We start from the raw sequence: 16163 nt of genomic DNA on the forward strand, positions 1-16163 counted from the left end.
TAAAAAGAAGAAAAAAACAGATGACAGGCAGTAAAGCAAAGGCTCTTCTCCACCACTCTTGCTTCAGATGTCGTTGCTGCCAGGTCCCCTCCCTAGGAGTTGTATGGCTTCCTGTGGTGCCAGTTTCACAGCTGCCAGACCTTCTTGTTTGCTCTCCAGCCCTTCTGGCACCTTTTCAACTCACTTCCCATGTCAGACTCTCACTGGGTGGAGGCCTTTGTCTGACCCCTGCTATCTCTCCTCTTCACCATCACACTGTACATCACCCCAGCCCAAATCCTGCTCTCCATATTCCCCAGCCAGACCACAGAGACACCACAGGTTAGAGGGTGTTTCTTTATACAAAGATAATCAACACTATGGATCCACCAGCAGGCTGCTGGGGTTCACAATGGTGCTTCTAGGGCAGTAATCTTAAGGGGTGGGGAGTGGGCGGTCACCGCAGGGGGGAAACACTACACAGGTCTGGGGACTGCCGAGCACACCGCTGGGAGCTCCCGAACGGCAGACGCAGACACTGTACAATCCAGAGTACCACACAGTGACAGGAAGGGGATGCAGAGCTGGAACCAGCCCCTGGCAGCCACTGACAGCCAAGGCCCTCTTCTCCCAGGTATTCTCTGGGAAGGATAGCAGGTGGGAGAATCCCTGGGCCTGGAGCCAAGAAGCCCAGCTGTGCCGATACAGAGCTAGACAACTCCATGTAAACAGTCTTCATAGTTCTTCAGCTATAAACTAGGGACAATAAAGTGTACTTAAAAGAGTTGTAATAAGGATGAAATAAGGACATATATCAAAGTACTCAACACAGAGCCTGGCACATAGAGGTGTTCAATAAATAATTTTTTGTCAAGAAAACCATAACTCAGAGAGGACCTTCTTTAGAAGGCCGAGATGTAGAACAATTTCCCTAAAAATTTCCCATCATGGAATCGGGACCCGTGAGCCCTCCTTGGAGCCTGCAGTCACTGGGGTGGTCAGGATCCCAGAAGACACAATGCCAGGGCAATTGAGGGGAGTAGGCGGCTGGGCCCCTAAGGAGGTCCCTGCAGAACCTGGGCAGATACCCGAGGAGTTAGGGGTTGTACCAAAATGATTCTGCACGTAACACAGGCCGGAGGCGGGCTGGTAGGGAGGCAGGCTGGGCATGTGTCCAGGAGTACAGGCTGGCCGGGAGGCTAGTTTCTGGTCACCGGTGTGCTGCACCTGGGCAACAGGGTGGCTTGGGGCCAGGTGAGGGTGGCCGCTCTGTGTGGGGTAGGAGCCGGGCACAGGGTTCAGCCTGGAATGGAATAAGAGAGAAAATGGACTTTCAGCTAGGAATGCCAAGGCACAGAGCACCCCTAGCTGTCATTCCACGTAAGAAAAGCCTAGAGTCGCTGCACTGCTTGATATTACAACATGCTTTGGACATCTGCTGTAACCGGCTCTGAGTACCAAGCAGGGAGAAAGGTTAAACTCAACCAAACAGAAAGCATTCCCAAAGGGAGAAGAGCCTACTTGTGGTGTTGTAGCAAGCCAGCAGGAGGTAGGGATATTGCGCTTGTGACTCAGACCACCTAAGTATAACCTACTCACAGCAGCTTGCAAACCAAATGGAGAGGTGGGGACCAGACCACAGTAGTCAGTGGCTGGCTCAGCAATTATCCCCAGAGAATGAATCCATCCCTGTGGGAAGGAGGGTGGGAAGGTTCTAATGGAGTGACATGGGGCTTTGTCTGCTGTGGGGTTTTCTGTGACTTTAGGAACAAACAATTGCAGCTCAAAGTCCTGGCTGGCAGAAACCAAAGTGACAGATGTGGGGAGCAGCTATCTGTGCTGAGGTTAAAGACCCCAACACAGACACATGTAGCTGGGACCGTGAAGGGAGACACAATCTATGGGTTTCATCCTCTGAACTTTTGTGCAAAGTTCCAAATATGGAGAACTAATGCTAACATCACTACCTGTATACACTTTAATTAAAAGCTGACCTTACAAATCAAATGTACAAATATGTACAGACATGGGACACTTAACAGCACTTCTATGATTTTTTTTTTTTTGTATTTTTCTGAAGTTGGAAATGGGGAAGCAGTCAGACAGACTCCCGCATGCGCCCGACTAGGATCCACCCGGCATGCCCACCAGGGGCGATGCTCTGCCCATCTGGGACGTCGCTCTGTTGCATCCAGAGCCATTCTAGCGCCTGAGGCAGAGGCCACAGAGCCATCCTCAGCGCCCGGGCCATCTTTGCTCCAATGGAGCCTTGGCTGCGGGAGGGGAAGAGAGAGACAGAGAGGAAGGAGAGGGGGAGGGGTGGAGAAGCAGATGGGCGCTTCTCCTGTGTGCCCTGGCTGGGAATCGAACCCAGGACTCCTGCACCCCAGGCTGACGCTCTACCACTGAGCCAACTGGCCAGGGCCTAACTTCTGCAATATTTTAAAATGTAGAAGTTCTGGAACCAGAAGCTTGACAAGACCCTCCAGGGAGACAAATCTGTCCAGTCATGGCAACTGCCCAAACACACATGCTACAATATTGCCCATGGGTCGTCAGGCCATCTGACACCATGTTCTCTTCTGCGTGACTATGGGAGGTCAGGATAATGAGAGACCAAATACCATGAGGAACATGGAAGGAATTGAAAAAGTTACCATGTCCCCACCCAGCTCTGCATGTCATGGTGAAGCAGGTTCACACCTGGCACCAATGAGTCACAGTTACAGAGAGGTGACTGCAGATCAGCGTAGGAGAACTTTCTTATGAGGGCTGCCCTAGAGAGAGCTTCTAGCCACCAGGGATGTAAAGTTAAGGCTGGGTGACCATGACTGCTACCAGCTGTTTTATTATTTTATTTTATACAAGAAGAAGTTTATTTAGAAAGTCATAGAAGTAGAAGAAATGGGCTCAGGAAACAAGTTACAGAGGCTAAGGAAGGGCCCTTGGAGCTTAGGAGAGAGAAGGGTAAAGGCAATAAACTGGGGGAGGGGGAAAGAGAGGGGAAGAGGAAAAGGGAGGGGGGAAAAGGGAGGGGAGGGCATGCTTCCAGGAGGAAGTGCGTCACCTACTAGCTGGGTTTTTTTTGTTTGTTTGTTTTTATAAATAAATTTTTATTTTAATGGGGTGACATCAATAAATCAGGGTACATATATTCAAAGAAAACATGTGCAGGTTATCTTGTCATTCAATTCTGTTGCATACCCATCACCCAAAGTCAGATTGTCCTCCATCACCCTCTATCTAGTTTTCTTGGTGCCCCTCCCCCACCCCACCTACTAGCTGTTTTAGAGGGGACTCCTTCAGAGTGGGATGCTGCACTTGAGGACCCTTAGTCCTCTCTAGATTCTATGAAAACAATTAGAAGTTAAAAAGCTACAGTTCAAGCCCTGGCCGGTTGGCTCAGCGGTAGAGCGTCGGCCTAGCGTGCAGAGGACCCGGGTTCGATTCCGGCCAGGGCACATAGGAGAAGTGCCCATTTGCTTCTCCACCCCTCCGCCGCGCCTTCCTCTCTGTCTCTCTCTTCCCCTCCCGCAGCCAAGGCTCCACTGGAGCAAAGATGGCCCGGGCGCTGGGGATGGCTCTGTGGCCTCTGCCCCAGGCGCTAGAGTGGCTCTGGTCGCAACATGGCGACGCCCAGAAGGGTCGCAACATGGCGACGCCCAGGATGGGCAGAGCATCGCCCCCTGGTGGGCAGAGCGTCGCCCCATGGTGGGCGTGCCGGTTGGATCCCGGTCGGGCGCATGCAGGAGTCTGTCTGACTGTCTCTCCCTGTTTCCAGCTTCAGAAAAATCCTCCCCCCCCAAAAAAAAGCTACAGTTCACCTCATTTTATATTAAACAGTCTGCCATACATTCAGACCCCAGGAATTACTTGCCTGAAGTAGGTGAATGTGCGTTGGTTTTTTGCAGCCCCCCCCCCCCAAATGTGCCTTTAAAATGGTTAAAGGGCCTTGAGCTGGTGAATGCCAAGAAAATTCACTTCCTGAAATATGAGCAGCTTCCAATTTAACCCAAACCCTGTATCTGGCCAGCCATGGAGGGCAAAATTTACTCCACAGATGGATGAAGGCAAAAAAGGGCCACTGACATCTTGACTTCACAGTGATTCCTTCCTTTAGGAGGAACTATTGAAGGAAAGAAAACCTCTAACAGTGTGAAGTCTCAGCATGGACAGAAACCAGAAAAGGACAAGAGGCCAGTGGTGTGGCCCTGTGGAGAGTGAGTGAGAAAGAGCTGGAGGCAGGAGACCCTAGCTCTAAGCCTCCTGCCTGTGTAACATGGAGAAAGGCTCTTGTCTTCTTTGGGCCTCCTCTCTAAAAGGAAGGAATGAAGCTACAAGAGCTCGACAGCTTGCCTAACACTTCTCATTGAGAGTTAATGAGCCCGGACTAGGGAACAGTAAACCTCACCTTCTATTGCTTGGTGGCCAAGAAAACCCTACCTTTCGGGTCTTGGGTTGTGTGACCTCCAAAGTCAGGGTCAACTGTATGGATGGTCTCTGCTTCTTACCTTTGAGCCATGCTAGACCCAATCCAACCTGCAGAGTGCTTCTCTGTGCTAAGGGCTGGTAATAACACTAGATAGGGCCACTCCCTCCCGCAGTCTGCCACAAGTCACAGTGCTTCTAATGCTTTTCCCTTCCCATTACTGCTCGCTCCCTACTTCAGATGCAGTTGGGCAGAATCTAGAGTGCTCAGAAGACATCTGTGCGTAGATTTTCTGGGCGCAGGGCTATTCCTTTTTTCTCATGACAGTGAACCAGTCACACCTGGAATTGCTTTAAGAATAAGATTTAAGAGTTCTGTAACTTACTTCCGGCTCTGGGCTGCCCTTCTTTCAGCTGAAGAACCTGAGATGTACTTGAATATTGGAATCCTCCTCATAAGGCTGAAAGGGATCTTCTGGTCGAGCTTCATGGCTACTCGCTCTGGGAGGTCGAGGGAATAGCAGTATGTGAGGCCATCTGAGGTTGGCACATTAAGTAAAACTGGAGGCAGCTAAAGACCGAAGGGCTGAACACTCCCCGGAGAATACAAGTTCCCACATTTATTATACAGGGACATTAGTGTTTTTCCACCATAAATAAAATCTGACTGGGATTTCAAGCTCAGGGGAAAGTAAGAATTGAGTTCCATGCCCATACCTCAGAGTTAACAGGACCCAGCAAAAGGAGAGGGCAGATAAGTGCTAATACTTCCCCTTCCCCTATGCCAACCCTCCCTATCTTGAGCCCCTCTAACCCCTTCAGTTGGTCATAAGCCAGCACACACCTCTGTCCTTGTAGTGGGATGAGGCAGGAGGCTGTCCTAGTATCTTATGGAGGGGACTGATATCTTCCTGTACTTTGTCCCAAAAAGAAGGCACCTTGCCTCAGTATGACCAAATGTGTTTCATGTGGGCCTCTTTGGCAACACTTCCCCCACACTGTCACTACCGCCAGGGGATGTGATCACACTCTGGTCATCTGACCTGTCAGCCCACCACTGCCTAGGTCAAAGGTTTAGGCATCACCCATCCATACATCCATCCATACTTTCAACAAATATTTACTGAACCTCTAACATATACCAAGAACTAAGTGATAAGTGCCAGGCAAGGAATAAGTAATTTTTGGAATAAGTGGTGATAAGCAAAAGCTGATTTATAGAAGACCCTGTTGGGTACCCAAAACTGGTCTAGAGAGATCACAGAAGGTTTTCTCTATGGAAGTAATGTGTACGATGAACCCTAAATTGTGAGTACCGATAGCTAGAAGAGGGGTAGTGGTAGAGAGAAAACTGCTCCACAGATGCACCAAAATAAAGTTGCTCCTTTAGGCAGTGTTCTTTTTTTTTTTTTTTTTAATTCATTTTTAGAGAGGAGATAGAGAGGGAGAGAGAGAGGAGAGAGAGAAGGGGGGAGGAGCTGGAAGCATCAACTCCCATATGTGCCTTGACCAGGCAAGCCCAGGGTTTCGAACCGGCGACCTCAGCATTTCCAGGTCGACGCTTTATCCACTGCCCCACCACAGGTCAGGCTAAGCAGTGTTCTTAATTTGAATGCTACTGGCATTTTCAGCAAGACAATTCTTTGCTGGGCTTGGGCCATTTCACCCATTACAGGACATTAAGCATCCCTGGCCAGCAGATATTAAATGGCAGTAGCAGCTAGTCACTGTGATAACCAAAAAATGCACCTGTATATTTCTAAATTATTTCAGGAAGGACAGTCTATTTCCAAATATTGATTCCTGGTGACAACCAATACTATAAGGAAGTCAAAAATTGTCATGGTTGGCCCTGGCCGGTTGGCTCAGTGGTAGAGCCTCGGCCTGGCATGCAGAGGTCCCGGGTTCGATTCCCAGCCAGGGCACACAGGAGAGGCACCCATCTGCCTCTCTACCCCTCCCCCTCTCCTTCCTCTCTGTCTCTCTCTTCCCCTCCCACAGCGAGGCTCCATTGGAGCAAAGATGGCCCAGGCGCTGGGGATGGCTCCTTGGCCTCTGCCTCAGGTGCTAGAGTGGCTCTGGTCACGGCAGAGTGTCACCCCCTGGTGGGCGTGCCAGGTGGATCCCGGTCGGGCGCATACGGGAGTCTGTCTGACTGTCTCTCCCCGTTTCCAGCTTCAGAAAAATACAAAAAAAACCCCAAAAAACAAAAAAAAAACATTGTCATGGTTGATGACTTCAGAATGATCTCAAGAAGTGGAAATGCATGCTCTGCTTCTGACTCTGATATAGTCATACTAGAATAGCCCTCCACCAAAAATAACTATAAACAGGATATATTATTTTATACAATTGTGGCAATAAACACTGCCAGGCTGTAATACCTAAGAAGAGTGAAATAAATGAATGAGCCACAAAATCAAGCTGGCTTTCTGCCTGCAGGCACTTTCCAAACTTACAGCATAGGAAGGGGAAATCAGGCATAAGACAGGATTTTTTGCTAAGTTGCAGAGACAGAGTTCAGAGAGGAAAATGTGCCTAGGATTTATAGGTCAGAGTAACAGAGAGAAGGGAGCTGCTCATAGAAGGACCTCCAGAAATACGCAGAGCAATTCCCTGAGTTTTTAGCTGCACATACAGAGGCCAAGACTCCTCAAGCCAGGCAAAGAACAGCTACTGAGGAAACAACTATAAACTTAACTTTTGAAGCTCACACAGACAGGGACATGCTCAAACTCACTGAACACCCAGGGCATTCAGAAGAGAGCGCCAAAAAGCCAATGCCTTAACAAGTAAATTAACTACCTATCAGGAAAAATATCAACATTTTAAAGGAAAAAAAAACAAAATTCAGCTCTCAACAATGTAACACCCATAATCTATAGCATAAAATAAAAAATTACAAAACAAGTAAAGAAGCAAGAAAATGGGGTCCATTATCAGGAAGAAAATCAGTAAAAAAAAAATAGATCTAGAAATGACAGAGATGATGGTATTAACAGACAAGTACTTTTAAACAACTTTTACAAACCTGTAAGTATACATGCTTACACAAAACATAAATATAATGAGCAGATAAATAATCTCAATACAGAAATAAAACTATTCAGTAAAAACTGAATGGACCTCTTGAGCTTAAATATAAAACACAACAAAAAACTAACTGGGTGGGTTTAAGAGCAGAAGACCTTGCAGAAGAAAAGATCATTGAACTTCAAGGAAGTGTGATAGAAACTATCCAAACTGAAATGTAAAGGGAAAAAAGGGCAAAAATATAAAAAAATAAATAAATAGGGCTTCAAGGATCTAGTGAACAATCAAGTAGTCTAACGTATGTCTAACTGGCACCTAGAAGAGGAGAAAGAAGGATAGAAAAAAAATACTTGAAAAAATTATATATTCTTTTAATTTTTTAAAATTTTTTCTTATTTTTCTCAAGTGAGAAACGGAGGAAGCAGACAGACTCCCGCATGCACCTGACTGGGACCCACCCAGCATGCCCACCAGGGGGCAATGCTCTTGCCCATCTGGGGCATTGCTCTGCTGCAATCAGAGCCATTCTAGCACCTGAGGCAGAGGCCATGAAGCCATCCTCAGCGCCTGGGCCAACTTTGCTCCAATGGAGCCTTGGCTGTGGGAGGGGAAGAGAGAGATAGAGGGAAAGGAGAGGGGGAAGGGTGGAGAAGCAGATGGGCACTTCTGTGTGCCCTGGCAGGGAATCAAACCAGGGACTTCCACATGCCAGGCTGACAAACTACCGCCGAGCCAACCGGCCAGGGCCTATATATTCTTTTTAGGTGTGATGAAACTCTAAACTCACATTTCCAAGATTAATGACTCAAAGCAAGGTTAACACAAAGAAAAAAACTCCAAGGCACATGATATATATCTAAAAACTAATGATAAAGAAAAAATTGTGAAAGGAACCAGAGAAAAACATATAATTACACAGAAAAACAATAAAAATGATTGTTGATTTCTCATCAGAAACAGTACAAACCAGAAGTAAGCCAATGACATCTTTAAAAGTGAAAGATCAGATAAGGCTAAAATCCTATATTTAGTGAAATAAAACATTTGTAGATAAGCAAAAGCTGAGAGAATTTTTTTTTCTTTACAGAGGCAGAGAGAGTGTCAGAGAGAGGGACAGACAGATAGGAACGGAGAAATGAGAAGCATCAATCATTAGTTTTTTGTTGCACATTGCAATGCCTTAGTTGTTCATTGATTGCTCTCTCATATGTGCCTTGACTGCGGGCCTTCAGCAGACCGAGTAACCCCTTGCTCGAGCCAGTGACCTTGGGTCCAAGCTGGTAAGCTTTGCTCAAACCAGATGAGCCTGAGCTCAAGCTGGCAACCTCGGGGTCTCGAACCTGGGTTCTCGGCATCCCAGTCTGATGCTCTATCCACGGAACCACCGCCTGGTCAGGCAAGCTGAGAGAATTTTTTACCAGCATATCCACTCTATAAGAAATGTTAAAAAAAGTTCTCCAGGCTAAAGGAAAATGATACCAGATGGAAATTCAGATCTACACAAAAGAATGATGAGAATTAGAAATGGTAAATATATGAGTAAATGTTGCTTTTATAATTTAAAAATGTTTAAAACAAAAGTAATAGCATTAAATTAAAAGTAAAAGCAATGTATTATGAGGTTTATAACATGAAGTAAAATGTATGACAACAATGGCCCTGGCTCATTGGCTCAGTGGTAGAGCATTGGACTGGTGTGGAAGTCCCAGGTTTGATTCCCAGTCAGGGCACATAGAAGTGACCATCTGCTTTTTTACCCCACCCCCTCTCGCTTCTCTCTCTTTCCTTTCTCCATCTCTCTCTCTCTACCCTTCCCGCAGCCATGGCTCAAATGACTCGAGCAAGCTGGCCTTGGGCGCTGAGGATGGCACTATGGCCTTGCCTCAGGCACCAAAATAGCTCATTTGCCAAGCAACGTAGCAGCTGCCCCAGATGGGCAGAGCCTCCCCAGGTAGGGAGCTTGCTGGGTGGATCAGTCGGGATGCATGCAAGAGTCTGTCTCTCTGCCTCCTCATCTCTTACTTTAAAAAAAATGTATGACAACAGGTAGACTTCATCCCAACAGTATTAATAATTACACTAAATGTAAATGAGCTAAACATGACACTTAAAAGGCAAAGACTAGCCTGACCTGTGGTGGTGCAGTGGATAAAAGCATCAACCTGGAAACGCTGAGGTTGCCAGTTCAAAACCCTGGGCTGGCCTGGTCAAGGCACATATGTGAGTTGATGCTTCCTGCTCCTCCCCCCTTCTCTCTCTCTCTCCCCTCTCTATAATGAATAAATAAAATCTTAAAAAAAAAAAAAAAAAAGGCAAAGACTGGAGAACCAACTATATGCTATCTACAAAAAAAATGCTTTGAATATAAAGACATTAAAAATGGATGGATGGAAGTGATGGCAGGTAGCTCAGTTGATTCCTGCTGTCCCAATAGGCCAAGGTTGCAGGTTTGATCACTAGTCAGGGCACATACAAGTCAACCAATGAGTGTACAAATAAGTGGAACAACAAATTGATGTTTCTCTTTTCCTCTCTCACTTCCTCTCTCTCTTTAAAAGTGATAAACACATTTTTTAAAAATTCTAGCTTAGGCCTGACCTGTGGTGGCGCAGTGGATAAAGCCTCGACCTGGAAATGCTGAGGTCGCCGGTTTGAAACCCTGGGCTTGCCTGGTCAAGGCACATATGGGAGTTGATGCTTCCAGCTCCTCCCCCCCCTTCTCTCTCTCTCTCTCTCTCCTCTCTAAAATGAATAAATAAAAAGTTAAAAAAAAAAAATTCTAGCTTAAAATATATACATATAAGGATAGAAAAATATACACCATGTAAATCCCAATTTTAAAAAAAGCAGAAAGTTGTAATAACTATTAGTATCAGACAACAAAGACTTTAAGGCAAAGAATATTAACAAAGTTTAACTTAAAAAATTTTTTTTATTGATTTTAATGAGTGAGGAAGGGAGAGGGAGAGAGAGAGACAGACTAATCGATCTGTTCCTGTATGTGTCCTGCCTAGGGATTCAACCAGCAACCTCTGTGCTTCTAGACGATGCTCTAACCAACTGAGCTATCTCACCAGGGCTTAAAATTTAAGAGGGTCAATTTCATAATGGTAAAGTGGAAACTTATTACAATGACATAATAACCCTAAATGTGTATGCATAATAGTTTCAAAATATTTGAAGCAAAAACTAATAGAAAAAAATAGACAAATCCACAATTTGATTTTTGAGAAAGAGAGAGAAGGGAGACAGAAAGAGGCAGATATAAGAAGCATCAACTCATAGTTGTGGCACTTTTGTTGTTCATTGATTATTTCTCAAACATGCCTTGACCGGTGGGCTCAAGCTGAGCCAGTGACCCCTTGCTCAAGCCAGTGACTTTGGGTTTAAGCCAGAAACCTTTGGGCTCAAGCCAGCAACCTTGGGATCATGCTGATGATCCCATGTTCAAGCCAGCAATCCCATGCTCAAGCTGGCAACCTCACAGTTTCATACCTGGGATCTCAGTGTACCGGGGTCGACATTCTGTCCACTGCACCACCAGCAGTCAGTCAAATCCACAATTTTAGTTGGAGAGTTCAACAGTCCTCTCAAAAATTGAGAGAGTAAGTATAAGAATATAGAAGGCTTGAACAATATCAACACCGTGACCTAACTGACATAAACACTATATCCAACTTCAGAATGCACATTCTCTTCACATACACAAAGAACTTTCACCAAGTTATACCAAATGCTGGGCCAGGCTGATTTAAAAGGATTGTAATACTACAAAGGATGTTCTCTGACCTCATGAAATAAAATTAGAAATCAATAACAAAAAGAAATCTGGAAAATCACCAAATATTTAGAAATTAAGCAACTCACTTATAGATAACACAAGTCAAAGAAGAAATACCAAGGAAAAGTAGAAAATACTTTTAACTGAGTGACAGTAACACAATATATCAAAATTTGTGGGATGTAGCTAAAGTAGTGCTTATAGGGGAGTATTTAGGTTTAAACTTTTATATTAGGAAAAAGGTTTAAAATCAATAAAATTAAATTAAAAATAGAAAATAAGAGCTATGTTAGCAATATATATTTATTTATATACTACCTACCCTAATAGCTACTTGAACCATAAATTAAAGGAGATTTCAGGAAGGCACATATCCTCAACATTACCAATTCTTTTGTTTAAAAAAGTAACCCATTTTACAATACATTTTAGATTCCCCCCAATTGCCAAAATATTTATACAAGGGATGTAAGGTTTAATCTCAGTGTTAACCATCCGTATGGTAACAGCCTATCATTAAAAAAAGTTTTGTGGCCCTGGCCGGTTGTCTCAGTGGTAGAGCCTCGGCCTGGCGTGCAGGAGGAGTCCCAGGTTCAATTTCCGGCCAGGGCACACAGGAGAAGCGCCCATCTGCTTCTCCACCCCTCCCCCTCTCCTTCCTCTCTGTCTCTCTCTTCCCCTCCCGCAGCCGAGGCTCCATTGGAGCAAAGTCTGCCCGGGCGCTAAGGATGGCTCTGATTGTGGCAGAACGACGCCCCAAGATGGGCAGAGCATCGCCCCCTGGTGGGCATGCGGGTGGATCCCGGTCAGGCGCGTGCGGGAGTCTGTCTGACTGCCTCCCCGGAAAAATACAAAAAAAAAAAAGGTTTTGTTCTTTTCTGAGAAAAAGACTAAACCAAACAAAAATAAAAAACAAACCTATTCCCTGTTCCTTTTATAGAACATCTCTAGTATAGGGGTAATTCACAATCTTCCTATGGACATTCTTAACACAATTAGTCAAATGGATATTTACACCTTAGTTTACAAGAAAAATATCAAATCAGAATATTTTACTAACTGGTAGTACTAAGCTGGCATGAAGAGATAGCTATGTTGATATTTTCCAGACAAGGAAATTCAGGCCTACAAAAGGCAAGCTACTCACCCAAGGCCATGTTTTTCAAGGCTGAAGCTAAAACCTAGATTACCTACATCTAGCCCTGTGGCTCTACCTATGTGAACCCTCCCCCAAACCCTTCAACTTAGTTCACCCTTTGGGATATTACTGTTTTACAATTCCCTTCGAGAAAGGATACACGCTAGCCCAATTCCAAGTCCACAGACGTTACTGAGAAAGGAGGTCTGGGGAATGAGCCAGGACGCACACAGAAGGAGCCACGGCACCAGCATTGAGGGCACAACAATGCCAAACACCAGGGCCCTCTTCATCCGAGAGCGAACAGCGTTGACTCCTAGCATGGCAAAAGCCACTGGGGTGAAACCTCTGGCATCCTCCACCTCCCCCAGCTTCGACAGCGATGATACAGCTTCAAATGACAGGAAGATGATAGCGCAGAAAAGGGCGAAGATCACGGTGAAGAAGCAGTGACGGACGGTGCCCACGGTTCTCTCAAAATTGCCACCGAAGCGCCAGATGATGATAGCACCGCAGAGCAGGGAGATTGGATTCTCATAGACAAAGATGTACGTCACCAGCCTGTAAACTGCAGAGGGAGCTGGGTTAGAGGCCTGACAGTGGGTTGCTCCGAGGTGGGAAAGACAGGTTACAACCCACCTAGAAAGGGGGAGTGGCCCCTGTAACAGACCACTGAGCGCCAGTGAAAATCAGGAGCTAAGATAAGCAGTGGGAAGCAACAATGAACCCAAGACTTAAAGCAGATGCATGAATGTCTAAATCCCTGCTCTTTCCCACACCTGGAATTAGTCTTATCAGTGACTGATTTCCATGTGGAAAAAGAAAGTAACACTTTTTAGCATGGGATGGTCTTTAAATTTGTAATTTGTGTTTTATGCCCCCTTTTTAGGTTTTAATACTGACCTATCTCACCAGGCAGTTTGAGGGTTAATTAAGTGTAACAGCATCAAGGTAGATTGAGTGGGTGTCCCTTAACACTCTGTGTGCCAGTCTCCTCGGCTGTAATCCTGACCTCTCCTTCCATAGTGGCTGTTCAGAGGAAGAAAAAAGTGACCATAAATTATTTTGCACCTATAAAGATTATCACTATAATCTAGATATAAAAGATATAAAAATGATCACCAATCATATAGATATAAAACTCAGAAGTCTTCCTTAAAAATGCTTACCCAATCCTACAGGTAGAGGGATATTTTATGTGCAATAAGACAGCGAAGAATTTCACTTTTATTTTTCTAAAAGCAGTTAGTCATCTCTCACATATTTTTACGTCCTTGTAGGCCAAAACATTAAACTGAAGGAGGGGGACTGGTGAAGTGGCAGTAATATTGGACTTCGGTGCCTAAAGGCTTGGAGTGGAATCTTGGCTCTATCTGTACTGGCTGGCTGAGCTTGGTCAAATCATGGACCCTCATGGCTTCAGTTTCCTCAATATGAATGAAGTAACAAGATTACACTTGAGGCCTTCGAGGTCTTTTATGTGTCTAATACTCACATGCTAATGAACTCCACACTTAGAGAAGCTGTAAATTAAAGAAAAAGGGGGAGCTCAGTTTAGGCTGACATTTTGCACCTGTCTATGACATGCTCTGTGTCCTGATAAGGGTGGGGGAAAATTTTAGATTTGAGCAGGGAAGCAGGCAGTCTCTGACAGCTTCATCTGAAGAGTACTTCATTATTTGTTGAATACTTCCAAAACTAAAATTCCAAGTACTGTATAGTGAATATTCTAGAAGCAACTCTGTATAATTTGGGGGCTATATTCCCCAAAGCTCCAGTTCCAAAACATCATACAATAAAAAAAATCTTTTTTCCTGGGTTCTGTCTTAACTGTATGACTTAATAGCTCTGTGCTTCTCTGCATTAAGCCTTAGTTTAAATAATGGGCAACAATAAAGCCTATGTCATGGGATTATCGAGAGGATTAGAGTGTGCTTTGCAAAACGGCAAGAGTTCATATAAATTTCCCATTTTCCACTCTAGAAGATAATGGAATTTTACGAGATGTTTATACTTAATCGGTCTGCAAATTTTTTTTGCCCCAAAGAAAACACCTCTCCCAAAGCACAAGATGACCGTCTCCATGAGTTGGGAATCTGAGTCAGAATAAAGATACAAACGAAGATGCAGAAGAAATCCTAAACCTCAAGAGTCCAGAACGCTTAAAGGGGGTAGCCACAGATAAAGCTCTAATGCCTTGCTGAAGGCGAGAAAAATAATTTCAGTGGGAGTTAGGACCTAAAGCAGTCGTGTGTATGACAAGAGACGGGGATAGGAAGGAAATAATCCTTCTCCTCAGAGAGTGAGCATGGGTGAATGAAGCCTGTTTGCTAGCGAATGTATGTGGGGGCCTTGATCAGTCCCGTGGCGGCAGGTTAGGAAAAGGGACTCTGGAAAGACAAAGAAGTAGAATACCGGGCTGGTACTCCGGGGCGGAGAGAATGATGATGCGTACCGAGTAGCTAAAGGTAAGGTCTAATGGCGCGGAACTAGGAAGCCAAAGTCCAGGGCCTGGCGAGGTCGGAGGAAATGGGCTGACACCCGGGGCCCGGCCCCGCCCTGCTCACCTTGCCAGTTGCGCAGACAATCGGACCTCAGCGAGAGGCCGGAGGGCGGCAGGGGCTGCTGCAGCAGGAAAAGGCGGGGTCCGGACACCACTAGCGAGAGCAGCGCGGTGAAGAAAGTGGCGGGTGGCACTTCGGGACACAAAAGCCAGTTCCGACACCTGGATTCCGAAGCCGCCATGGCCGCCACAGCAGCGGTGCCTAGCAGACACCAACCACTTGGGGGCTCCTTCCGCCTCCAGGCGGCTGTCTCCCTTGGCAACAGCGGAGGAGAGTGCCGGAAGCCCCGCCTCCCCAGGCCCCGCCTGCACCAAACTGCCCATTCCGGTCGCGCGGACCAGCTTCCCCCGCGCGCCCGCAGCGGGAAGCACTGCTCGGCCCTCTATCTGAGCGGACTTGTGGCTCAGCCGGGCTTTGATGTGGTGCTGCTTTGATGCTCGGATTTGGATATTGGCATCTCCGCCCTAGAGACCTAATGACTCTGTCCCTTGTGATTTACAGAGCGCGCACGCTCTTTCTCCCTCTCCCCCTTTCTCTTCCCCTTTTTCTCTACTACACACTCACACCTCCCTCTCTTTATTCCTGTTATATGGATGAGGAAATTGAGATCTGGGGAGGTCCCTGAGTAATTCAGTTAAATGGCAAAGACTTAATTAGAACTAAGGCCCTCCCACTGCTGAGGAACAGGTGGGGGCCCAGACACCTGCGCCATGGCTTGGATTTAGCCAAGAGTACCCTCAGCCTTCCTTGGCTGGGTAGGTGAGGCAGGAGCGTGAGATTAGAGAGGGAGTCTGAAGACACTGAAGTTAGGAATGTAATATAACATTAATAATCAAAATATATTTTAGCATTTCAAATTTGAAAAGCGCTTTCGCCAGAGAACAGCTAGCTGTTTAAGGTAGAACATTGTGTTGGGCAGATAAAATATATTATGCTCACTTGTTAAAGATGGCGCTGCCCACGTGGAAGCCTGTCACCCAGGTGATATTAATGTGTGTTGGGGGGGGGGGGCTGTGGGCAGGCAAGATCCTTGTAGCCTGGGGCTTGGTTTAGGACTAAGCCTTTCCCACCCTTTTTGATGTGGGGTGATGCAATCCCATCATGCTTCAGATAAGTGACTTTGTATTAGAGCAGGGATCCCCAAACTACGGCCCGCGGCGGCCTTTTACCCGGCCCCCGTTGCACTTACGGCGATTCAGCTAGTTCCCTGATTCATTTCAATTATAAGCACTCTGGCGCT

General features: G+C 46.0%; 1 protein-coding gene and 1 non-coding gene across 3 annotated transcripts; both read right to left on the reverse strand.

Moving 5' to 3' along the window:
* Window positions 1-830: 830 nt before the first annotated feature.
* Window positions 831-15178, reverse strand: RHBDD2 (rhomboid domain containing 2). Of its 2 annotated transcripts, XM_066274515.1 has the most exons (4): window positions 14927-15178; window positions 12520-12927; window positions 4794-4944; window positions 831-1282 (listed from the first exon to the last, which is right to left on the reverse strand). In XM_066274515.1, the coding sequence occupies exons 1-4, from the start codon at window positions 15102-15104 to the stop codon at window positions 925-927; spliced, it is 1095 nt and encodes a 364-aa protein (XP_066130612.1). In that variant the 5' UTR covers window positions 15105-15178; the 3' UTR covers window positions 831-924. The 2 variants fall into 2 exon arrangements, with proteins under 2 accessions (XP_066130612.1, XP_066130613.1); XM_066274516.1 differs by lacking the exon at window positions 12520-12927 and having other exon boundaries at window positions 4794-4908.
* Window positions 2329-2404, reverse strand: TRNAP-GGG (transfer RNA proline (anticodon GGG)). Its single transcript has one exon. It is a non-coding gene; the product is annotated as a tRNA-Pro (tRNA).
* Window positions 15179-16163: the final 985 nt, after the last annotated feature.

The sequence above is a fragment of the Saccopteryx bilineata genome, chromosome 4, assembly GCF_036850765.1.
Source record: "Saccopteryx bilineata isolate mSacBil1 chromosome 4, mSacBil1_pri_phased_curated, whole genome shotgun sequence".
NCBI classification, from domain to species: domain Eukaryota; kingdom Metazoa; phylum Chordata; class Mammalia; order Chiroptera; family Emballonuridae; genus Saccopteryx; species Saccopteryx bilineata.